General features: G+C 40.6%; 1 protein-coding gene across 2 annotated transcripts in view; it reads left to right on the forward strand.

Moving 5' to 3' along the window:
- Window positions 1–25232, forward strand: part of LRP5 (LDL receptor related protein 5) — a 138196-nt gene that overhangs the window by 99022 nt on the left and 13942 nt on the right. For both annotated transcript variants that reach the window (XM_015631472.1, XM_015631471.2), the window contains exons 8-19: window positions 3786–4002; window positions 5488–5777; window positions 7759–7985; window positions 8298–8482; window positions 10707–11030; window positions 11835–12037; window positions 12329–12540; window positions 14429–14619; window positions 18096–18305; window positions 20571–20696; window positions 23601–23837; window positions 24393–24503. In XM_015631472.1, the coding sequence (XP_015486958.1) occupies window positions 3786–4002; window positions 5488–5777; window positions 7759–7985; window positions 8298–8482; window positions 10707–11030; window positions 11835–12037; window positions 12329–12540; window positions 14429–14619; window positions 18096–18305; window positions 20571–20696; window positions 23601–23837; window positions 24393–24503 (2533 nt within the window). The remainder of the gene's footprint in view (window positions 1–3785; window positions 4003–5487; window positions 5778–7758; window positions 7986–8297; window positions 8483–10706; window positions 11031–11834; window positions 12038–12328; window positions 12541–14428; window positions 14620–18095; window positions 18306–20570; window positions 20697–23600; window positions 23838–24392; window positions 24504–25232) is intronic.

Here is a 25232-nt window from a genome sequence, read left to right on the forward strand (position 1 = left end):
AGCTGGTCCAGCCCCTGCTCAAGCAGGGTCACCTGCAGATGGGTGCTTGGAGCCATGACCAGATCACTTTTGAATAGCTCCAATGGTGGAGACTCTGCAACCTCTTTGAGCAACCTGTTCCTGTTTTCAGTAACCCTCACAGCAAAAGTGTAGCTTTCCACAAGATCTGCAGGACTTGCAGAGTCCTACAGCCACCACATGGGGCTACAAGCCCACCACATGAGTCTCCAGAACATGCCAGTCATGTCATTTTATTGTTGCCAACCTGCTGTGTCTGCTCACCTAGTGATTTAGCTCAGCCCCAGAACTGATTTTCATTTGACTACACCTTTGTCTTTAGCAATCGAATAAATTTTGTTTTATCTTGGTGACTGAAATACAGGGATAAGGTCTTAGAGGTCTCTTTGTAGTTCTGTCAAAAGATGTCCTGTGTCTATGCTGAATAGCTGTTTTTTTCATAGATGCACCTGAAATACAGCTTGACTACATGAATCATGCTGATGTGTAGAATTTAATTGCATTGTTTTACTTTAATCTTCTTCAAAGAGCCAAGAGCTTTTGAGTGTTATATTTAGAAATATTTGTAAAATCATTTTGCATACATTGCAGCAGCATATAAAAAAAAATCACGCCTTACCATCTTCTCGTGTTTTTTGTGTAATCCAGTTCATTAAGGTGTTTGATGTTGATTTCACTTTGCCCACAACAGATTTTAGCTGAGCTTGGCAAGGCCTCATTAGGAGATTTGTCATTGAAGTCTTGAGACTAATCAGGGGCTTTCAGTGTGTGACGCTGTTCAAGGGGAACTTTCGGTGTTTCGTGTGTAAAGCACAACACATTTAGTGTTTCATTTATCCTTTGAGATCAATTTATCACTTACAGAGAGAGAAAATAACCCTGAGTAGAATAAAGCCTATTCTAGTAAATTTGTGCTAAATTATAAGGATTGCACCTTAAAGTCTTCCCTTTTGTCTGCAGTCAGCAGATCTTAGTTGTCAGATATTAAAAGATGAGTTAATGTGGTGTTTTATTATCTTTTCTTGTCTTTCCTCCATGTTGTACGTGTACATTATAAAGATTCTTGCAGTCCCAATATCACCAGCAGAAGAACAACATGGTAAATATTTAGATGATGTGCTGTTTCCACAGACTTAGTGGTCTGTTGAGTTGAGAAGATGTTTGAATTTGGAAAGGAGAGGATTATTCCAGTCCCTTGGAAGAAATGGGAAGTGTTGATTTAATAAAAGGAGTTGTGCTTTTGGCCATATTGTGAGGCATGTTTGTAGATTTTTACTTTGAATCCTTGTGGTTTCATTTCATATGTTAGAGTGGAGCTGTATCTCTGGGAAGGTGGATGGCAGCAAAATTTGAAATAAAGACTGTGCACATACACTTGCATTGACCTATATGTGACACCTCCCTGTTCAAGCTTTGCCCTGGCTCCTACTATAAGATCATCTCAGGGAGAGAGATTTCATTTCCTGCTTGTTCCCATGAAGTACCTTAGACCACTTAGAGGGCTCAACTGGTCTCAGCACAGAAAAATCCTCCAAATCAGAGCTGCCCTTTCTGCATGAAGGGAAGCCTGCTTGGATTTGTAGGTGTTCTCCCCATAGTATTGGGGAGGGATGTTTGGGAGAGGGAGACAGCAAACATTTATTCCATCATTTTTTTTAGCCAAAATGTAAGCTATTAAACATTTTATTGCTGTCTGCTTCCACATTTTGGACCTCCATTCTCACTATGTTGAACAGCCTAATAATCTGGGAGTGTTGCAGCAAGGTCTCTCTTTGCTTCCCCAGTGTGAGCAACACCAATTCCTCAGCTTTTCTTCATAGCAGAAGTCTTCCAGCACCCTGATGACTTTTGTGGCCCTCCTCTGAACTGGCTCTCAGTCTCTCTTGTACTGGGACCCCAAAACTGGATGCAGCACTCCAGGTGGGGCCTCCCAAGGGCAGGGTAGAGGGGGGGGAATCACCTCTCTACTGCTGGCCACGCTGCCTTGCATCCAGGCCAGGATATGAGTGACTTCCCAGGCCATGAGCACACATGGCTGCCCTATGGAGATTTTTTTTCACCCACCAGCACGCCCACATCTTCAGCAGAGCTGCTTTCAATCCCATCATACCCCAGCCTGTATCAATACCAGGGTTTGCCATTACCCAGGTGCATCATCTTGCACTTGGCCTTCTTGGACCTCATAAGATTCCTGACATTCAACAGCTTGGTGTCTGCAACATCCCCAGACGTGCATGGGTTTCAATAAATGGGTCTGCATCCTTGGAGTCAATCTTCTCTTGAACATTTTAGTCAGCAGCTCTAGAATTTGAACTTCCACTGTCCATTTCTGTAAAAGCAGATGGAAACGTGGAAGTTTCATCCTCGTCCTGCTGATGCAGTGTTGTAAGGGAAATGGTGTCCTGTTCACTTGGTGTGGCACCAGCTTGGCTCCAGCACCTGAGTATGTGTGACGAACTTTTGAACCTGCAGTGTTGCCTGTGGGACTGATAGTGTTCTAAATAAGTGAGCATTTGGGGTTTGCCTGGACATGATGCAATTACATAATTGCAGAACCATTTGGCTTTTAACCACCGATACAGCCTTTTTTTTTTCCTCTTTTTTTTCTTTTTTTTTTTTAACATACTCTATTTAGCTTAACAAAATAAAAAGATATTAATCTTCAGTCTCTGCTACTCCATCAACTAGTAGAATAATCATAAGTTGATGGGCTGATACACAGCTCCCTTGGAACTTAGTTTGTCAGAATTCCAGTGATGTTTTTAACTGTCTCCAGCAGGAGGCTTTTTGTCTGGAAGGAGTCCAGAGGTGTACATTGTAGCCTGCATTCAAATTCACATCTGTTATAGGGATGATTTTTGTGCACAGCATGGGTGGGTGCAGTTGTAGCAGTAGCTGACAGCTCACCTCTGCTGTTTGGCTGGTGGTAGCTGGAAAATCCAGTGCACATCCCTGGTGTGGGTTGGCCCTGGCTGGGTGCCAGGTGCCCACCAAAGCAGCTGTCACTCCACTCCCCAGCAGGACAGGGGAGAGAAAACGAAATGAAGGGCTTGTGGATCAAGATGAGGACAGGGAGAGATCACTCAGCAGTTACTGTTATAGGCAAAACAGGCTCAACTTCAGTTATGGCAAATCAAATCTAAATGCATATTGTTTTCAGAAATCTGTAGAGTATTGTAAGGTTTTAAAGTGGAGATTTCATTTTTAAATTTATTTGGATATCTACTTTGTGTGCATGAACACACTGAAATTCATATGCTAGTTTACAAATATGTGGTAATTGTCATGTGATCGTGTTAAAAAAAATTTTTTTAGATGTTTCTGCTGTTTATTGTATATGAACAGAGCCTTACAACTCAATTAAGTTGTGGTATAAGTGATAGTTGATTTTCACTACCCACATTTAGGCATTTAATGGTTTAATAGTCCACTACATTAGAGTTATACATATTTGTAAAAAAAAATACATACTGTTACACACTAAGAAATTGAAAAGTTAGATCCTTAAATCACAAGAAAATAGAAGCATGGCACAATGAAGGGAGCATAATCACCTACAAGGTATATAGGTTTAATATGAGTCTGAATAAACAATTTCCAAATAATAGCTAAGAGGGAGCTATTTAAAATCTCAGTCACAGATCATGGAAAGAACATGCTGGGAATATCAAGAGGTTTTTGCATAGAAGTAGCTGTTGATATTGCTGTTTTAATTGTATCCACATTAGAGAAGCTTATTTTTTCCTTTGCTTTTGGGCATTCCACAGGTCATAAATGTTGATGGAACAATGAGGAAAACCCTCTTAGAAGACAAGCTTCCACATATATTCGGGTTTACACTGCTGGGGGACTACATCTACTGGACTGACTGGCAGAGACGAAGTATTGAAAGAGTTCACAAAATAAAGGCCAGCAGAGACATCATTATTGATCAGCTGCCGGATTTAATGGGCCTTAAGGCAACGAGTGTCACCAAAGTGTTTGGTAAGCATGGGCAACATAGCATGGGTCTGTAGTAGTCTTTTATGGCCTTGCTTTCATTAAGCAGCTGTTGATCACTTGTTATTGTAGCTGTGATCTGATGGGTGTGAAAGGAAAATGGCACCTATTGTTTCTAAAATTGGGAAAATACAGTGTTGCAAGGGAATTTGCTTGCAGTTTTTAGTGACATAAATTTTCCACAGCTTTCACTACACTCCTTGAATTTTTTATGAGGATTTTATTCCTCTATGCTACAGGAATCATTATTCTCACAGAAATGCTCTCTTTCCTGCTGCTCTTTCCTTCCAGAGCCAAGTCCCATGATGTTCAGTTAGCAGAATGCTTTGTTGGGCGGCATAGGCACAGTCAGTCACCATTACAACGTTGCCCTAAAGCATGTGGCATTTACATAATAACTCTTAACACCTCAGTTGTACCTAAATCCTAACAAATAAAACCTGCCCTTAGCAAAGTATCAGCATCTGGCTCTCCATGTCCTTCCACTGCATCTCTGAAAGGTGCAGCCAATGTTTTGAGTCCTCTGCTGGCACTGTGCAGCAAGTGTGTCACAGGACCTCCTGGCTTCGATGCACCACAGATTTTCCAGCTACCTGGATCACTGGAATTTGGGCACAGCAATAAACAGATTCATTAGTCAGCTGTTAAAATTACTGAGAAGAGTTGCAATGGAGTAATGGCGTCAGTCTGAAATATGTATGCCCTAAAAAAAGGAAAAGAACCCTGGTTGAGACTGATCTTTGAGAATTTTGTGTGTGTGTGTGTGGTAACATTCTTAAAATACCTAAATTCTTGGTTCCAGCAGATGGAGAGAGGCACTTATTTATGTGTTGGTCCTTACCTTCCCCTACACATTCCATCCCCATCACATGAACAAATAAGTGTGAGATTGTGGTGATCTTGTTGGAACAGCTTCTGCTAATGAATCTTCTCAGCTTTAAATTAAACAGGTGAGAAAGAGCTGCGATTATCCAGCTCTTTTCTCACCCTTTTGTATCACTGAACATTTGTAAAAGCTGATGATTTCAAAGAGATACAAAGATGGAGTACTTGGTGAAAACTAGATAATTAATTATCTGTTTTCAGTGAATGAATTTAATTTTTTGGGGAGACAAGGAAGATCTGTTTGTAGATGGTATTTGTACAATAGGAGGAATAGGTCCAGCTTTGTAATCCGGGGTAGACAGAAAGAATCCATTTGGAGTGCTTTTTTTCTTTTTCTTTTTCTTTTTTTTTTTTTTTCTTTTCAGAATTCCCTGCTGACAGCCCATAGTGTTAACTTATTTTAGAAAATTATATTGTGTTTTTGCTCAACCCCCTGTGCTCTCGTTTCCCTTTTACCTTTACAATCCACTAATATGTGTTTTGTTTTAGTTGTTGTTGTTTTTCTGTGCTTTTTTTTTTAAGGAACTAATTCAATGCACTAATATCTGTTCTGGTTTGTTGTTTTGTTTATTTATTTTTTTAAAGGAACTAATTCATGCGCAGAGAACAATGGAGGCTGCAGCCATCTGTGTTTCTTTACACCCCAGGAGGCCAGGTGTGCCTGTCCCATTGGCCTTGAGCTGTTGAGTGACATGAAGACTTGCATCATTCCTGAAGCCTTCTTGGTTTTCACAAGCAGAGCAGCAATTCATAGGATTTCCCTTGAAACCAATAATAATGATGTTGCTATTCCTCTTACTGGAGTCAAGGAAGCCTCTGCTCTGGATTTTGATGTCTCTGATAACAGAATCTATTGGACTGATGTTAGTTTGAAGGTATTACTGACGTGTGAATTCCTTGAATATAAATCCACAGAGCAGTTACTTTGATCTAACAAAGGTCTCTGTTACATGATCTGTCCTGCAGTTGCCAGTGTTGTCATTGAATTGCATCCAAGGAGACCCTTGGAGATGAAGACAGTTGCATTGCTGAATGTACAGTAGGCTGACAGGCATCTTCCTGCTTCAAATAAAAATCCAGAGTGGTGTGGGCTTGTACCCAATGCCTAAATCTTGGATGCTGGATGTGTTGAATCCATATATGTATCTGCTCTAGAAAAGCTGATTTTATGTCAGGGAGTAATTTAAACATTGAGCCCAGAAGCCCCCTGAGTTTTCTATCTGCTTCCAGTTTTAATTTGAAAGACAATTGTACTTAGTATTAACATTTGACTTTGGATTGTTTGCTGTTAGTCTGTGGCTCCAGCTTGGCGCAGAAAAAGCCAGAGAACTTATCCAGTCTCCTCCACACTGTTAAGGGCCCACCTGCCCCTAGTTCTATCTCAGTGTGCTCCCCAGAACACATTTCCTGTGATGTTCAATAGACATCCAGGTGCATGCTGAAGTGAGGGTTGTGCTCTTCATCAGTGTTATTAGGCCTTTTGAAGTGAACCAAGTATATGGCAGAAAATGACAGATTCACTTCACTGGAATGAAATTATTCTATTCTGACTCTTGAAAGGTTTTCCAAGAGCAATCAGAATTTCCTTGCCAGTGTGGCCAAGGCATAACGTGGCAAAGCTCACTTTTGGAGCCTGCAGGGCTCAGGCAGTTTCCATAGCCTCTCTGTGAAGACTAATGAGGGCTGTGCTTCAGTGTTAACAGTGCTGCTTGTGGCGTGGATACCATTGCTTCAGGGAGAGTGCCAGTGTCATAAATTAGTGTAGTGTAGACACAGTTACTAAATAAATCTCACACAAGCACGTGGAGGGCAGGTGTTACGGACATCTTAACCATTTATACTGGAAAGCACATTACTTCAGCTGCATCCATGAGTAGATCTGTCTCACTTTGTGCCGGACTGGAAAACGTTTCACTTGTTTGTTGCCTCCTGAATTTTCCAGCATACTGTATTTTCATATACATACCAGGTATCTTCCAACACCTCTGGGTTCTTGTTCCCCTTGTCCCCCACATCTGGCTGCTCAGGAGCACAACAACTCAAGAGCTCACAGCCATCTCCCTTTCCTTTGGTGACCACCACTTCCCTGATCTCTGCCTGCCTCTGGTTATAGGAGGACGCATTTTCAAAAACTACACTATGTGATTTCAGGGTTTGACTTTTACCTTTAAAAGTATAAAATGTCTCTGACCCTTACACATTCGTGCATCAAATTATTAAGAAATCAATAGCTGAAATATTGGTAGGCATGTAGACTGATTGTTCAGTGTTGATAAGCAAGGGTGTGTATTTGGTCCTGGAAGTTACTGTTTACCTGGGGGTTGTTTCACTGCTGTTAGGAGGGACTTATTTATATAAGGGTGCAGTCCTTGCCCTATGACTTATTTTGATGAGTGTGTATAACTCAAATGTAGATTGGATCAGTAAACGTGTTCCAGATGACTGATTGTGAGAAACAATTTAATTTGGATGCCACTGAGGTGTGTTTCTGATACTTGAAACATTACTGCAAACTAAATAATTTTTAAAACCAGCTTCTTCTGTGCAAATAGAAGAGAGGGAGAGGGATCAAGGAAGAACCTGCAGCTATCTACTGCTTTATGAAAATCATGTCCTTTTCAGATGTCTTGGTCTGGCTATCAGAAACCACTAGCTTTCTGAAAATTCAGGTGTTTTTCTCTTGAGAATTTCTATGTCTTTTTGACAACAGAAATTAGTTGTTTAAAAAGTAACAATGACTGGGGATTTTTTTGGTACTAATTTCTTTTTGCACACCAAACTTCATGATAATTATTCCTTATTATTTCACTGGGGTATCCATAAGCACTGTAATATTTTTACACCACTGTTTTCCAGACCATAAGCCGAGCTTTCATGAACGGGAGCTCTGTTGAACATGTGATTGAGTTTGGGCTAGATTATCCTGAGGGAATGGCTGTAGACTGGATGGGAAAGAACCTCTACTGGGCAGATACTGGAACCAACCGCATCGAAGTCGCCCGCTTGGATGGACAGTATAGGCAGGTCCTTGTGTGGAAGGACTTGGACAACCCAAGGTCTCTGGCTCTTGATCCCACCAAAGGGTAAGGGACTTGGTTGTCTTTCAAAGCTTTGTGTGCGTGTTCTTGTACATAGCAAGTCATTTAGGACAGCTCTGTTTCTTCAGTGTCTTTGAAAAGGCAATAAAACTATGGGTTACAATGAAAATATTATAATTGTCAAAAATACTATCCTGCCTTTTGTTTAAAAACAAAAGGGATTATTGTGATGGTGCACATAACAATGTGGGTTTTTGTTGTTTGTTTTTTTTTCAAGTGCTGCAAATAAATTTAGAAAAGCAAAGCATGCAGCTATAGCTGGCTGATGTCCTGTTTTTGTGGCACTTCTCATTGCAGATACATGTACTGGACTGAGTGGGGAGGTAAACCCAGGATTGTTCGAGCCTACATGGATGGGACAAACAGCATCACTTTGGTGGACAAAGTGGGGCGTGCCAACGACCTCACTATTGATTATGTGGACCAAAGGCTCTACTGGACTGACTTAGACACAAGCATGATTGAGTCATCAAATATGCTGGGTAATCTAATATTGTATTACACCAACCAGTACAGAAACATAGTAAAGGAATTGAAAAATACAAAATTTGAACAATATAACTGGTAGTAAATCTATGTGTATACTTTCTTATAAAAGGAAATGGAGAGTTAATGAGAGAGAAAATTTAAAAAACCTTCATAAATTAATAACTGTATGATGATTTATAATGGTGGTGAGATTAAGATGTCATTTCTCTATATTGGTGTGAAACTGTGTGGTACCAAAGCAGAGATGGCCTCCGAGTTCTCAAAGTGAGGACAACTTACAGGTTCATTGTAAAGCATCCCTGACATTTTAGCCTGGACACTAATATTCTCTTGAAGTACTGTCTCTTATTTCTGACTTCAGATCAGTTGTATTAGTCTTAAACCAAAATACTTCTTGCATTTTGTAGAGGCTGAAGGGTTGTGCAGCTACTCCTGCAGTTTATGTTTCAGATACAACTTTACACATTCTCATGTTTTCCATTGGAATTTTGTTTGTACATACAGGGGGTGTGCTCTGATTGACGATATACACAATTTCACTGCATCTAGGATTTTTGTTTGGGGTTTGTTTTTTTTTAAATCCATGAAAAGATATTTTTAGAGAGGGCTGGTTTTTTTTAAGGTGTCATTCTGTGTGCAGAGTTTCAGAATTCTGAGATTCAGAAGTGACTCCATTGTAGAAAGCTACCAAGGTGGTCAGGCTTGATTTGCCCTTAGTGAGGCTGTGCTGGCTGTGTCAGATCATCCTTTCATCTTGCATGTCTTAGCATTGCCTCCATGAGGATCTGTTCCATGATCTTCCCAGCCACAGAGGTGAGGCTCACAGGTCTGTAGTTCCCTGAGCCCTCCTTTTAAAAGTAGGAGTAATGTTTCCCTTTCTTTCCAGTCACTGTCAACTTCATGTCTTTTCAAATACGATGGACAGTGGCTTGCCAAACTCATCAGCCAGTTGCCTCAGGACCCTGGGATGCATCCCATCAGGCCCCATAGACTTGTGCCCGTTCACATTTATGTTGTACAATGTCTTTGTAGTCAGTAGATTATGAAGGCTCAGGTAGACTTGTAACAAGTGGGCTCATCAGTTAAAGGATGAGTAAAGCACAAAGTGGATGAGTGAGTGCTACTCCAACTTAATCTTGGACATTATGAACAGAAGGGGAAAAAAATAACACTTTTGTGAGGCTTTCTTCCATCTACTATGAAAATTCTATTATGCAGCTTGTCTGCTTCCTTCAGAAGAGTCTTTCTTCTGAATTCATCACTATGGACTAGAATTGCTCTAAGAAGTCCCTGAGAGCGTGCAGAACCCCTAACTTGGAGAATTTAGATGCCTAAAAATTACATGGGAAAGTTGCCTCTATATTTAGGTCTGGTGACTTATAAGGAAATGGCCTCATGTTCTGGTTTACAGATATTTTATTCTTTCTCAAGTCTTGGTGAAATGGAATGTAGGGAAGAGGAAGAAAAGTGAGGTATTCTGTAGATTCTAGCATTGGATGTTTGAGACAGGAGGAGATGGTGCTGCTAAAGGCTTACTTCTTCATTTGATGGCAGAGGTTTATAGAGGTTTATGCTTGAAAGTGTTCAAGAAGGTGGTTTGCAGTAAGACTTTATCTACTTCAGTAATGGATCTCTGTCAGAGACCATGCTCTGGAAGGTGTTAAATCTGTTGTAAATGTTGCTAACTGAGCCACTGAGTGTGGGAGTATTGAGATTTCTGCCAAACAAATGCTTTCCTAAACTCCTGGGATTAGCTGCATGTTAAATTGCACTACAAAAGATTTGTTTCTTGAGTGAAGCACCATAATTTCACATAGAAGTTTCTCTGTGAATCTAAAGTTTGTTGTTTTCATGCAGATTAATGGCTTTTTTATTGGCCTAAGTGATTACTGGAGCTGATAGTATTCTAGGACATGTTTTTCAATGTCTGCTTGTGTTGATAAGCATGAGACATATGAAGTAGTATTTATTTACATTACAATACACTGGCATAATTTCAAATTGCTCTTTTGGCAAGAAGGTATCAAGGCAGGGCTTTTGAATGCAACAGTTTGTTACCCCTTGAGCAGATACTACTCAACAAAGATTCTTGTGATGCTGATTTGGAAAATGAGGTTTTATTTTAAAAAGAAGAAAAAGATTTTTCTGCATGCCAGCCACGCTTTTCATTTTATGTCATAGGAATTGTCCTTTAGCTGGTTATCCTTGTTTTTGCAGGACAAGCACGAGTAATCATAGCAGATGATCTACCTCATCCATTTGGATTAACCCAGTACAGTGACTACATCTACTGGACAGACTGGAATCTTCACAGCATAGAAAGAGCAGACAAGACCAGTGGAAAGAACAGGACACTTATTCAGGGCCATCTGGATTTTGTGATGGATATATTGGTCTTCCATTCTTCTCGTCAGGATGGCTTGAATGACTGTGTGCAGAATAATGGCCATTGTGGTCACTTGTGCCTTGCCATCCCAAATGGATTTAGGTGTGGCTGTGCTGCACATTACACCTTGGATCCCAACAGCAGGAACTGTAGTTGTAAGTCTTTTTACTTGCTACCGGTTTCTTCAGTGCTTGTGGCTCCCAGGTGCAAAAGGAAAGGGGTCCCAAGTGTGTTCCAAAGGTTCTGGCTTTAAAAGTGATCTTTGAATATGAGGACAGAGTATGGAATTTTATATTCATTTTTGTGACATGTACTAGGCTTGAAGATTTGTATTTCAAGCCTTAGAAATGACAGTGCTGTAAAGCCTGGTCTTTCTTGTTTTACCAGAAGTGCTTTCTAAGTGATTCAGCTGTGTGAGTGAAGCTTTCCCACTCCTTACCTAAGTGTGTAGGTGGGCAGAAAAGAAATTACCAACAAAAAAATGTATTTTTCTCTTACATGTTTGATAAAGTCAGCTAAAATAACACTCAGTAGTCTAACTCCTAAGTAGTCTGCCCAGCTTGCAGATGCACTTGAAATACACATAAGTTTGTTTTCTCCCTGCATGTGATATACTGAGCCTGCCAGTTGACTGGTTGTCCAATAGGAACTTAGGTATCTAGTAAAAATGGCACATGAATAGAAAATGGGTGCATAGTAACATATAAGGCAATTTTAACTGAATGAAAGGGTGAGTTTTTGAAAGGCTGGTCCTGCAGATTTAACCTGATCTCCTTCTATAAGTATAGAAACAAACATTTCAGCTTTATGGCAAAAATCTCCAGTTATGAGTTATTCAGTTTTCATTGTGAATATATTTGTGTCTCTTTGTGACTTTGTTCTATATACCATCCTTCTTCTGTGGGGATATATTGTTGGAAATCGTACTCCCTCATGCATTCTGTTTTGGCTTGTTTCAGCCCCAGCCAGTTTCCTACTATTTAGCCAGAAATCTGCCATCAGCAGGATGATACCTGATGATCAGCAAAGCCCAGATATCATCCTACCTATGCATGGTCTGAGGAATGTCAAGGCTATTGATTATGATCCCTTAGATAAATTGATCTACTGGGTGGATGGACGCCAGAATATTATAAAAAGAGCCAAAGACGACGGCACCCAGGCAAGTGTACATCTTGTATAATTTTGTGTCAGACTTTTTGTGTGTTTTTACTTTATGCTTGACCTTCCTCTTCTATCTGCCATACCAAGGAATCATCACTGTCACTGCTCTTGTCAGCACTTACTTGTGGATATTCTATTTATATATGAGAGTTACTGAATGTTTTTAGGATTGTGGTTTGAGGGCTTTCTAAACCATCAAGCAGTAAACAATGCTTTCTGTGCAATCAGTGTCCCTCATTCAATCACCAGAATAATGGCTGGAAATCATTGCCCGTGTGTTGTCTTGCAGCCTTTCACTGTAATGAGTACCCCAAACCAAAGTCAGAACCCGGAGAAGCAGCCACATGACCTCAGCATTGACATCTACAGCCACACCTTGTACTGGACCTGTGAGGCCACAAATTCCGTCAATGTGCACCGGCTGAACGGCGAATCCATCGGGATGGTGCTGCGCGGGGACCACGACAGGCCCAGAGCCATCGTGGTGAACGCAGAGCGAGGGTGAGCTTCCTTCCTGCACCCTGTTCAGAGCGCTCGTGGGAGCTCGTGCCAGCTCTGCCTGTGGGAGCCTTGTGCTGAATCTGTCTGTTTTTGCAAAGAGAAGTTTTGAATATTGTTCAGGGTGTAGGTGACTGCTTATCCAGTTCTGGGTTCTGAAGGTATCCAGCTTTGTCTTCCTGTTCTCTCCTCTGCCTCTGTTCTCACAGCCATGTCTGAGGTGTTTTTTTTTATTCACTGTCACCCAGGTGGTGACAGTGAATAAAACCACCTTGTCCTGTTCTCTGTGTGGATGCACAGCCTTGCCACCTAACAGGAAAAACAAGAGAGTCTGTATCACCTCAGAATCTGGATCATAAATGTTTAGTCATCATAAAACAAATGTTTCCAGGGGTAAAGAAAGAAGCCTCTAATTTGATACAATTATTCCTGCAATTGTAGTAGTATAAACACTTAAACTTCTTAACGTTCCATACATTTTTAAGGTAGTTCTGCTGTAATGTCTATCTTAAAGACCTTTGAAATGAATAGAAGCAGGTAGGATGCACTAGAGTGATTTCCCACAGGAGGAAAATATGTTGTTTTGATGCAAAGCAGTTTTGGTTAGATTCAACAGACACTCTCTCTGCTTCTGGTAGTTTGTAGCTTTCTTCTTAGGTATCAAAGATGGTCCCTTACTGTTTTCTTTAATAAGTTAGATGCTTAAATCCCAGTTTACTGCTAAATGGCTTACCATGTGCTGAACAGATGTTGAATGACAATGTTTCACAACTGAATGGATATAGTAGTACCCAGAGACTCTGGAGCATTTATAGGACCAGTGTTTTGTACCAGTGTACTATGCACAGTTCAAAAGTTGTTGTGGGGAGAGGGGGATTAGAGGAAAGATTCTAATCTTACTGGGACTAAGTCGCTTGGATATAGTTTGTGTTTATAAAAACTTGTCTGCTTTCTCCATTAAAATGGGAGTTTGGGCTTGTTGATCTCTAAAACTCTCAACTTTCCTAGTCAGGTATCCAAGCGATTTACTGCTAAATCCATTTATAAATTGAAGAAGGAGAAATGAGGAAGACACTATGTTAAACACTGTGACTGTCTGGGAGAGCTGAATGAGTGATCTTCAACAACTTCTGCCATGGTTACATGCAGAGCTTCTCCACCTCTCCCTTGGCTGCATGTTCTGACTGCTGCCTCCCCTCTGTGTGCTATAAGGAAAGGCTGTGCAGCAATGCAGCCCATGTTGTTGGAGAGCTTGCCCATGTTACTCACCACTGAACAAATAGTGGACTCTTCCTTTAAAGAGGTCTCAGTTCATTGTGGGGATGCACAAACCCTTTTTCTTCTGTGCATGAGGAGGGCAGAGACTGCTTTTGTTTGCAACTAAACTGTCTTAGACAGATACACAAAATTCATGGAACTAAGATGTCAGGAACATGCCATCCTCAGTTGTTCTGTTATCTTTTCACAAGTTGGGTAGAAAATTTTACTTGCTGAGAAGGAAAGGTAACCTAGAAGGAGAGGAGGTGGCAGTTGATGTTTTTTTGTCAGAAAGAACTTCTGGACTTTGATTTGTAAGTGGGGACAGCTTTACCCACAGAGAGTTGCAGAAAGTCTGTGGTAGTCTCTTACAACCCCCAATCTGTGCAGGAGCAGTGCTGCTGATGCAGTGGTGTTAAAGCCCTTTATGGCCTGGTGATAAATCCTGTTAGTTTCAGGCTGAGTGTGTCAGTTAGCAGATGTTTGGTTCTGGATCTTTTCACCCAGGAGCAGTCACCCCAGCCATGCCTGCGAAACCAATCCCACTTGTAACGTGGGTTACAAGACGGTGCGCGCAAAGGGGAATGGACTGTCCCTGGAGCTCCCAGTTCAGCTGTGCTGTCTCTGTTCTCAGGTACATGTACTTCACCAACATGCAGGAGAGAGCTCCCAAGATCGAGCGTGCAGCCCTGGATGGCACAGAGAGAGAAGTGCTTTTTACAACGGGCTTGATCCGGCCGGTAGCACTGGTGGTTGACAACAAACTTGGAAAGCTTTTCTGGGTGGATGCAGATCTGAAGCGCATCGAGAGCTGTGACCTGTCAGGTATGTGGTATGAAGATAAATGTTTGCAGCACAGTGTTAGCATGTCCAGGACATCAATTCCCTCTTTGATGCTGACCCTGGTGACTTTCATCACCACCATTGCCAGTTCTCTGTGGGCAGTTGCAGACAGCAATTGCTGGTGGGCTCCCATCTTTGATGTAATGAGAATAGACATGACTATAGTGATTAGCACCCTCTAAGACAGCCATTTGACTTCTGATATGTTCTGAAAGCGTTGTTAGTCATGGAACCCCTTTGTTTCCTTAGTGGTTTGAAAATGTGCATACTTTTCAATTTTTCTTTCTCTGGAGCTTACTGTTTAGTAAATCAAGCTAGTTTAAAAAAACAAAAAACAAAAGAAAGGGCAATGGGTTTTTTTTCTAATCTAGGTGATAAGACAGCTCATCTGAAATAGCATTGTTGCAACACAATGGAGAGATGCCAGCTCGTTGCTGTTTTCCCACATTAGTAATATAAAGCATTACTCCATATACAAAGCAATAGCACCTCATGGGTATTAGAGAGCACAGTGCATCATTGGCTTTCAAAAGCACTTGATGGTGCTGAAAATGTGGAGAAATTGGCTCTGGTGAGCAGTATAGAACAGAGGATGCTGTGACCCTACTTTCTGTCTCTTGATTTGTTCTCTCATCATCATCCATGATGAAAAGTGAAACCCATAAAGGAGAGGGAAGAGAGAAGGGAACAAGTATGAAGGAATACAAGCTGGGCTGTTATAGTGATTGGTACATGCCATAGAGGGTTGAATCTCCAGTTTTGCTGACTCTCCTTGCCATGTAGTCACATCCTTCCCTTGTGTTGCAGTGAAACAATGAACTAAAACAGCAGAAAATTGTTCACCTTTCTACAAGTTTGCTTTTGAGCACCTAAAATCGGCTCAAGGTCAGACTCTTCCAAAGGGGATAAAAACATTGAAGCTGCAGATGGGAAGGTAGAGCAGTCTTTCATCAGTTACCAAGCTGAATAGGGGAGCTTTCAGCTGAGCAGCCACAAAATGTTTAGTACAGGATAGACATCAGAGAACCTACAAAAATTTGTTGGAGAAAAGAAGATAAGAGGAAGACAAGACCTTGACCTATGAAACAAACCACATTTGAGAAGAAAAGGTGACTGATTGAGACACATAACACAAAATGCATCAGAGATATTGAGAGATATTCTCTAGTGATAAAAGAAGTGATATAGGAAGACATTTAAAAGTAAAATGACAAGATGGCAAGGCTTCATGTTATGCAAGTATGCTGGAGTGGTATCCAAGAGAGATGGAAGAGGTACCAGGTAAAATTGTATAGAAATTATATCCAGTCACAGCCAAAGAATCAAAACTTATAAGTAATATAAAAGCAGGGGGAAGCTACAGGATTAAAAGAAAACAATGTTTATGTACTAGAGAGACATGTATCTGTAGGCAGAAAACTCTGGTTATAGTGAGCTACATATATAGCTATATATAGTTGAGCTCACTGTAATTTGATTCACTGAGATGCTGAATTTTTTCAAGAGTTACTAGCATATTTTTATTTTAAAATGCTTTTCAGTCTTGCATTACAACTTCAGAAGAGATTTGAGAGCCAAAGTGATGTTGATTTGAATTACTTCCTATGAATAGTATTTTATGAGCAAAATACTTTAAAAAATGGGCATGTGTTAGGAAAAGGTATCTAGCATAAACTAAGGCTACTGAATAAATGGGACCAAAATTGTGTATAGCATCCTTCATGCCAGTTAAACTGATCTAGACACCCTTATTCCATTGCAGACTTGTAGAGGTTGACATGGTTATGGAGGTTCCTGAAGTTTGTGCTGTACCCTGATTAAAACAGCATCCTGCTAAATCAGGGAATAGCCTCATATGTCCAGTTCTTGACTTTCAGAGAAGGATGAAAGAACTATAAACCCATCTAACAGTTTTTCAGTTGGACTTAGACCAAAAGTTTGTTTTAAATTCCTTTAGTTAAAAACCATTCCCCCTTGTCCTATTACAATCCGCCCGCATAAAAAGTTGCTTTCCCTCTTTTTTATAAGCTCCCTTTAAGTATCATGAAAGGTTTCTTTAAGGTCTCCCCAGAGCCTCCTCCAGGCTGAACAACCCCAGCTCCCTCTCTCAGCCTGTTCTCATAGGTGAGGTGCTTCAGCCCTCTGGTCATCTTCATGACCCTCCCCTGGAGCTGTTCTAACAGGTCCATGTGTAAAACTAATAAAACCTATTGATGTTGCATTCTCATGCTTGGCTGAGCCCTGGATAATTTATGCAGCAAATTAGCTGAATCCAGTTCTCATAGCATTTTTATTATGTGGATTCTATATCTCATTTTGTGTAGAAACATATTTTTTATATACAAGCAGACATAAGGTCATAGTTCCAAAATTAATTATAAGAGCAGAGGTAGCACCACATTATGATTTTGTTTTAAATTTTCATTTTTTAAATCAAATATATCCAGTTACTTAGCCATACAGAGGGTCAGAATGGTTTCAGTGAATTAATAGAATAATTTGGAATTTCTTCACCCTAGAAAAGAATAAGAACAATAATTAAATGACTCTTAAGTGTAGGGCAGTACACAGTAGAAGACTGCAAGTAATTAAGTGAAAACTGATAATAAATGCATTTTTACTTGACCTCTTTTTTACTCATTGGCTTAAAGCAGATTTTTATACATTTTTATAAAGCAGACAGCCTGAACATTTGACAGTGTTTCTATTTATAGGAGCATATTAGGTCACTTTAAGTTTGGATTTTCTGGTGGGTTACTAAATAAAAAATTGAGGGTTTTTTTTAAGAGCTTTTCTTTTTTGATCACATATCTGTGGTTGTCACATAGGCTGTGACAAGGTTTGGTATTTGCCTCTTGCTTTGCATGATGAATGTTTTATTTGAGTAACAGCAGTGAAACTAAATTGGTTGTATTTCGCTCTTGCTTATAGATTCCAGAAAAAATGTACTGCTCCATGTGCAAGTGCACTGTAAAACTTCTGGCCTAAGAGCTGAGTCTGTCAGCTTTTGGGAGCACTCACAGTTGCACATAACAGAGATGTCAGTGTGAGGCTGAGCATGGCTGGCTGACCAGCCAGGCTGTGCAGGGATGGCACCAGCCAGGCTGTGCAGGGGTGGCACCAGCCAGGCTGTGCAGGGGTGGCACCAGCCAGGCTGTGCAGGGATGACACCAGCCAGGCTGTGCAGGGATGACACCAGCCAGGCTGTGCAGGGATGAGCTGGGTTTCATGTTGTATCTGCCTGCCCTCAGGACGTGGAACCTGGTAGTGTTTACCTGAGATGAGACTGAACAAGCAGAGCCCTGGTCTGCAGACACACATGAAGTCAGTGACCTTGTAGCTCACTGTCTCCAAGGTTTGGTTTGGTTTTAGTTGGGATGTTGCTTTGTGATGTTTTTTTAAGGAATAACTTAGAAGTCAACTGGTGTAAAACAAGTCTTTGTTTTTGTTGGTCTCAGGTGCCAACCGTGTGACCCTGGAGGACTCCAACATCCTTCAGCCCATGGGACTCACTGTGCTGGGGAATCACTTGTACTGGATTGATCGTCAGCAGCAGATGATTGAGAGAGTGGAGAAAGTGAATGGGTACAAAAGGACTAGAATTCAAGGTCGGATTGCTCACCTAACAGGCATTCATGCTGTGGAAGAGCTTGACATGGAAGAATTCTGTGAGTTTCAGTATCTGATGTCTTGGTCATTGTAACTTGAAGTCCTCATCCAGCTGGATGTAATTAATATTATTGTAATAATATTGCCCATGGGCTTCAAATAAGCTATGGAATGCTTCCAACTTGACCAGTCAGGATTGCAGGAGAGGAGGAGAAACAAATTTCTCCTTCTTGTTGAGGGGACTAGCTGCTAGTGATATCGTGGCACTGAGTGACCTGCTTTGTACAAGCTCACATGACACTGAATTCAGTATAAAAGCTACTTGAATTCTGGTTGTTAATTTTCTAAGTACAATCAAGTAATAGGTCTTGGAAAACCCTCTAACAAGAACCAAGAGGATTGTACTTGCCTTTTTTCTCCAGGTGCTTTAGACTGCTGTGTAAAGGTATGTCTGGTTTGACTCGGCACAGTGGATGATGTAAAAGCCTGCAGTGAGGGAGGCAAAACAGAGAGGAAGCTTCTACAATGAGTTCTACTGTAGACATGGAATTTTTCTCCCAACAGAGGTGGAGCATTTTAGGTGCTCACATCTGAAAGGGATCATGCATGCAGGATGTTCTTTTCCTGGACTAGTGGTCCAAATTACTGCGGTTTGGTGGAGAGTGCAGAAACCTCTTCAAGTACTCACTCCTCAAAATGACAACCTACAACTCCTCCTGCTTGACAGGATTGTAAAAGAGAGTACAAAATCACCAAAAAAATGTGGGAAACAGGTCTCTTTGTTTCCTGTTGTCTTATATAGGGAGGGTACGTTGGTGTATAATGCTTTAATTTTCAGAAGAAATTATTCAACTTCACAACAAACACTCTGTGTCACACACTTTAGTGTCTGTGATGGCTGGAAGTATTTTTGAACTGTGGGTTCAAAAATGTGGGTAAGCTGTTAGTGATCAGGTAACATAAGTATTTAACCTGTAGTAGATTCTATGGATTAATCATGACCCAGAGTTTCTTCTTTTCTTTCACAATACCCAGCTTTTCTTCTTCTGTGCCACTTCACACATTTCACATATATTGGTACATTTCAAAGGTAGTACTGACTGAAGCAAAAGTTGTTTTTTTCTTTAATTCTCAACAGTGTTAATAAAAAAGAGGTTGCTTTTACCCCATGTGTTTATTTAAGATGGGGAAATGAAATCCTCTTTTGCAGCTCAAAAATTTCTACATAGGTGATTTCTGTTACAACAGGGGAGTAAATATACATATGCACATGCTGGTATATATGCATGCACTTCTGCGAACAACTCAGGCCTCACACACTGTATTAAACTAATAAATTTATTAAAGGTAGAAAGCAGGTTGTTGAGAAGCCTGGACAGCTGGAAAACAACTTTGGCAGAGAAATTATAATATCTATAGAATTTCTTCCCCATGGAAATTCTTGGTCCTGAGCAGTAGGAAAGAATGCACTGCTCAGCAGCATCACAACACAGGCTTTAGCCCCACAGATTGCTTCAGCAGATGCTCAGCTATCAGCCTGAATAAGCAGGGAAGGGACTGAGTCTCTTCTGACTCTGTTGGGCCGGGATCATCAGACAGTGCCATCCATCCTCCCATCTCTGTGCCCCTTTCATATCCACCTAACGTTCATTAAAATCCTTCTTTTAAGGACCTCTCAGTGCTTCTGGTTAACTGATTTGGAACACAAACATGTATCTTCCTATCTTTAAAAAAAGCCCCAAAAATCTTTGTGCCTATATTGCAGTTTTGTGAGGAACAGGGAAGTTGAGGCACTAGATATTAAGAGCACTCTAAAGAATAAATCCTGAGGGTTGTGCAGGTTGGCATTCTGCAGAAACATATTATTTCTTGATGCCTACCCTAGAAATGCAGGTGAGGTAACTAGGTAAGATGTAAATGCAGCCTTCTCAAATCTGCCTTTTCAGTTCTCTTCACCTCAGCTCCCAAATTATTTTCAGAAGTTCTTGAAAGGTCTCCATATGAAAGAATCATAGAATGGCTTGGGCTGGAAGAGACCTTTTGAAGGTCATCCAGTTGCAACCCCCTGCAATGGGCTGGGGCATCTTCAACTTGATCAGGCTGCTCTATTATTATGACTTGAAGAAATTTAGTCCTTATGAAGTAATAAATCAACTTTCAAGCATTGAACTGAAAAATCCTGCATGTATCTTCCTAATAATTTGCAGTGAGATCTTGGTTACTCAGACAGAAGTGGTTTGTGAGTAGTTTTTGATTTTGCCCTAATGAGGAATAGTTATAATTTCTTTTATGCTATATAATATTCTTTTTGTGTGTTTCACCAGCTGTGCATCCATGCTCCCGTGACAACGGTGGGTGTTCACACATCTGCATTGCCAAAGGGGACGGAACTCCAAGATGTTCATGCCCTGAGCACCTTGTGCTTCTGCAGAACCTCTTAACATGTGGAGGTGAGTTGCATTTAACAGCACTGCTAAATCAGTTTGTATCAAAAACGCGGCAGCTGAAGTTGGATTCCAGTCCAAAATGTGGATTTACACACAGTTTTTCTGTACATGTTGTGCTGCATCATGTGTTAAATTAGTCTTTGGTAGTTCTACCACTGTTTTCTGCTTGAGGTTTTGGGCACATGTGAGTTATCATTCTGAGCAGAATGTTCTTTGACCTTAAAATACTTGCATCTTCTGAGATTTTTGTAATTGTATGATGTGACAGGTTGGTGCTTTAAACAAGTGTATAAGATGATGTTGCATCGACCTGTGATGACCTAGCAGCAGAAATTGTGCCTATGATTCCCACAGTGTGAGACTCCAGTCTTTGAAATTAATTTGGCCTCGTAACATGAAACACTGTACTGGCTCCTTATCAAATGTAGTCTCCACTGTGATTATTTTTAATTAAGGTAGCTCTCCTCTTTCTACATGGTAGACTTTTCCTTTAGCCTTGCCTTTTACCATCCTAGCATTTTTAAAAACTGTTAACATTACATTTGCAGAGGGGATTCAACACAAAACATTGTTTCTTTTTGGGAGGCATTATATCTTAAGTTGTTTGGCTCTGTTGGTCCTCTTGACTTTGTTTCATGTATTTATTTTGCTGTGGATTTCATTTTCTGGCTGAACTCTGAACTCCCATGGGGCAGTCATTTCCATGATAAACTGTTTTCTTTCCCATGACCACAACACGTTATGTGGCTTTAGAGTAGTGGTGGTTACATGGGGAGGGCAGGGTGGATCAATCTAATTATACTTCTTGCTGTAGTGTTGTTGCACAACGTGGACAAGTGAGAGAGTCTCACATTCCACTCCTTTGGATCTTCAGCTATAAATCTAAAAATTCAGGGACCTCTATTTCAGCATCTTACTTTTTTTATTCTAGTCTTTCACTAAGCCTGCACAACAACTTTTTTAACCCATCTTGTCTGTCCCAGTAACAGCCACTACCCAGTGTTTCAAAATAGCTAAGCTGGCTGGAGAACATTTGTCCGTGTTCTGGACATCCTTAGAAATGATTTTGTCAAGTTTTTTTAATGCAAGCTTGTGCTTGCCAAGTGCAACCATAATGCAACATTAAGTGTGCCTTTAAATGCAGAAGTAGTGATCTGTCTGTTGAATTATCCAAACAGCACACTTTTACCAAAAATTAATTCAAGGATTACCTTATGTCTGGCATCTTTATCTTACCTACAGCTGTTGGGTCACTGGCTACATTTGTAATTCTCATATTGCTCCTCCTAATAATCATAAATGAGGAACTTATAAAAAAAAAAAAATCACAATTTTTTCAAAACCCAAGCATGTTTTGATTTTTATTTGCATTTTGTTTTTCAAGGTCTTGATTATACTTTTGTTTCATTCTTGAACTTTTTCTCCCTAATGAAGAAAGGACAGCAGCACTTTAAAAACTGCTTGCCTGTAATTCTGGAATTTTTAACAGCACCCTCAGGAGAAAAAATAGTCATACAGCTAAGAAACTTTCCTTATGCTGGGTTTTTTGTGAAGTCCATTCCTGAGCCTGAATCTTAAGAAAAGCCCACTGGGCTTCCAGAGGAGTGTTACCACGCAGTGCCAGGGCACTCCTCTAGCTGTATCAGACTGTTGTTACAGGCAGGGTATGATGTGGTTCTCTCTTAATTCAAGTGGTGAAGTATCTAATCAGAGCATTACTGGGCAACAGCAGCTGTGGGGAGCAGTGGCTGCCTCTGCTAAATGATTTAATTATGTCACAGGGTTTTGACCCAGTAATTTTTCAAATCAGTGGAAATGCGTGTGATTGCTACAGGGATGTTTTGAGATGGCCCCCACATTTTGACTGTAATTAATTGCTACTAATAACAACTGCCCATTGTCTCTTTCTTTCATTGAGAACAATGGTGGAAAACTGTGTGTTAGCTTGCTCTAAGAATTTAGAGCATTTTCTTGATCTGGATTGTGTTTGTTTCCTGACATTCTGAAGAAAGCAACTATGGATACCTGATAAGAGCATAATTGTTGGGTCTCTGTATGGGGTTGTGGCTGCTGCCTAGTGCTATCACTGCCTCACTGCAACTTGAACAACAGTGTGGATGTGAAAAGGAGTGATACCAGAATCTTGGGGTCCATGAAAAGTCAAACTTGAAAAAGTCTGCTTTTTTAGGTCCAACAAACATAGAAATGGCTGTGCACAAGTTAAAGTGGTCTGTCTAAAGTGAGAAAATATAAGATTAGGGCAGTTCTGCAGTGCTCCTTAGATTGCTCACTGACCTGTAGCCCAGAGACTTTCTAGCAAGACAACTCAGCTGAATGTTTATCATTCCTATACAGATATTTTTTTTCTCCATTCATATTTTTCAATTCTTGACTGACTCAGAATATTTTTTGTGGAAAAAAACACTGGGAAAATAACAAAACAGATACTGTAGAAATTATATGTTTTAGACGTATTCAGTGCAAACTAACACAATGTATGAGGTTTTTAATGAAGAATTGGTCCAGGCTAATATAATTGGAGGGGTTAGAATTGTTTAGAATCTGGTTTGCAATCAGAAATTGAGTATTCTTTTTGAATTTATGTATATGATACTGTCTGCCAAAAGGTGGTTGTTAGCTACAAATATTTGCTTTGTCTCTCCTGTCTATAGTTCAGTGCTTGGCTGCTAAAGCAAACTTCTTCTATCAACATGCATCCAGTTTTTGTTACGAAGTTGGCAAAATTTAATTCCCTATGCAAAATCATGTTTTGAATCTTAGTATAGTCATACAAGAACTCCAGGGAACAAATAAGTGTGCTTTTCTTGACAAACTCTGTCATACTTTTACTCTGTTGAAAGGGATAAGATTGAGTATAGAAATCTGATCTGTTTTCTCTGTCTCCAGAACCTCCAACTTGCTCCCCAGACCAGTTTACCTGTGCAACTGGAGAGATCGACTGCATCCCAATGGCATGGCGGTGTGATGGGTTTCCTGAGTGTGATGACCAGAGTGATGAAGATAGCTGCCCCATATGCTCTGCATCCCAGTTCCAGTGTGAGAAGGGACAGTGCATAGATGCACACTTGCGGTGTAATGGAGAAATTGACTGTCAAGATAAATCTGATGAAGCAGATTGTGACAGTAAGATCAGTTTTCCTGAACTCGTGGTTCTAACACAAGCATTCCTTTGGGATTTTAACTGTCCTTGAAATGTCTAGATACAAGTCCTTTTGGTTGAGACAGAAGTTCCTGAATATAGATGAGACATTAGCAGTTACTTAGCAAGGATATATTATACATAATACATGTATTGTGTATACCTAATATAGGTATGGAATACATAAGGCATGTTTTATAATACGCCACATTACTACATTTTGTTAACAAACAGGTGATCAACTATGCTTTGTTAGGTATTGTAAGAGATTCATACCAATTTGATCTTAGTTTTGCTCAGCAGGACTGATTTGACTAAGGACTGGGAGTTACTGAGACCAGAATTTTATTTTAGCTCCACTGAGTAAGATGCATAACAACAAGGAGAAAGAACCAGAGATACACAGGCTTGCAATTTACCCACAGCAGTGTCCTGGTGCCTACCTGATCATAATATGAAACTCACTTCTTTCAGTTTTCTCAAGAGGCTCAAATGCTCCTGTTGTATCAGTACTTGATTTTTCTTTCCTTTCTGTGCAGCAATTTGTCTGCCCAACCAGTTCAGATGTGCAAGTGGCCAGTGCATCCTCCTGAAGCAGCAGTGTGACTCCTTTCCGGATTGCATTGACGGTTCTGACGAGCTCATGTGTGGTGAGATGTCTTTTCTTGACATTCAGGTGCTGTGTTCAGGCATCTTCTACATCCCTGTGCAGAGCCCTGGTCTTTGCAGAGCAATATTCTTTCAGGGAAGAATACTTCAGAAGGGCCTTCAGAACTATCCTTAGGGAAACCTGATTTGACTGTGCTCAGCACCTCAGAACTTAAAAAGCTGCTGCTAAGCCTGGACTGGCTTTTAAAAATGTGCAGCCCTATCCACTGCAATAACAGGGCCAAACTGGAGGCTGACTATGTGAAGGAGCTAACATGCAATGAGCAAGTGTCCACAAGAGACCACAAACAGGTCTCTTAGAGTGCAGGTGTGAAAAGAATATATGGAGAGAGGTTGATTTTTCTGGGAAAAATGTAACTTTGAATTCTCACGGCAGTCAGTATATGCAAGTTACAGACATGCTGATGGCAGCTGTTGCATAAGTCCTTAGAGAGTCTGTTGCTTTGCAGTCCAAAGTGGACAGTAAAATTCACTTACTTTTGCTCTTGCAGTTTCTGTTGTTTTGCATCGTTGAGGTGACTAGAGCATGACGTATTCAGGCAATGGGGCAGATGGAGGGAGCATTTAGAATCACACAAGTGGTTTAGCAAAACAGTTGGAACAAAGCATTTTAGAATAAAAGCAGATAGATGTGCTGGTCTGTCTGTAGTTCATTCTGAACAAATAGCCTGCAGTGGGTTTGTGTAGAGACATGCTGCACTTACATTGCC

The sequence above is a fragment of the Parus major genome, chromosome 5 (assembly GCF_001522545.3).
Source record: "Parus major isolate Abel chromosome 5, Parus_major1.1, whole genome shotgun sequence".
In the NCBI taxonomy this organism is placed as follows: Eukaryota; Metazoa; Chordata; class Aves; order Passeriformes; family Paridae; genus Parus; species Parus major.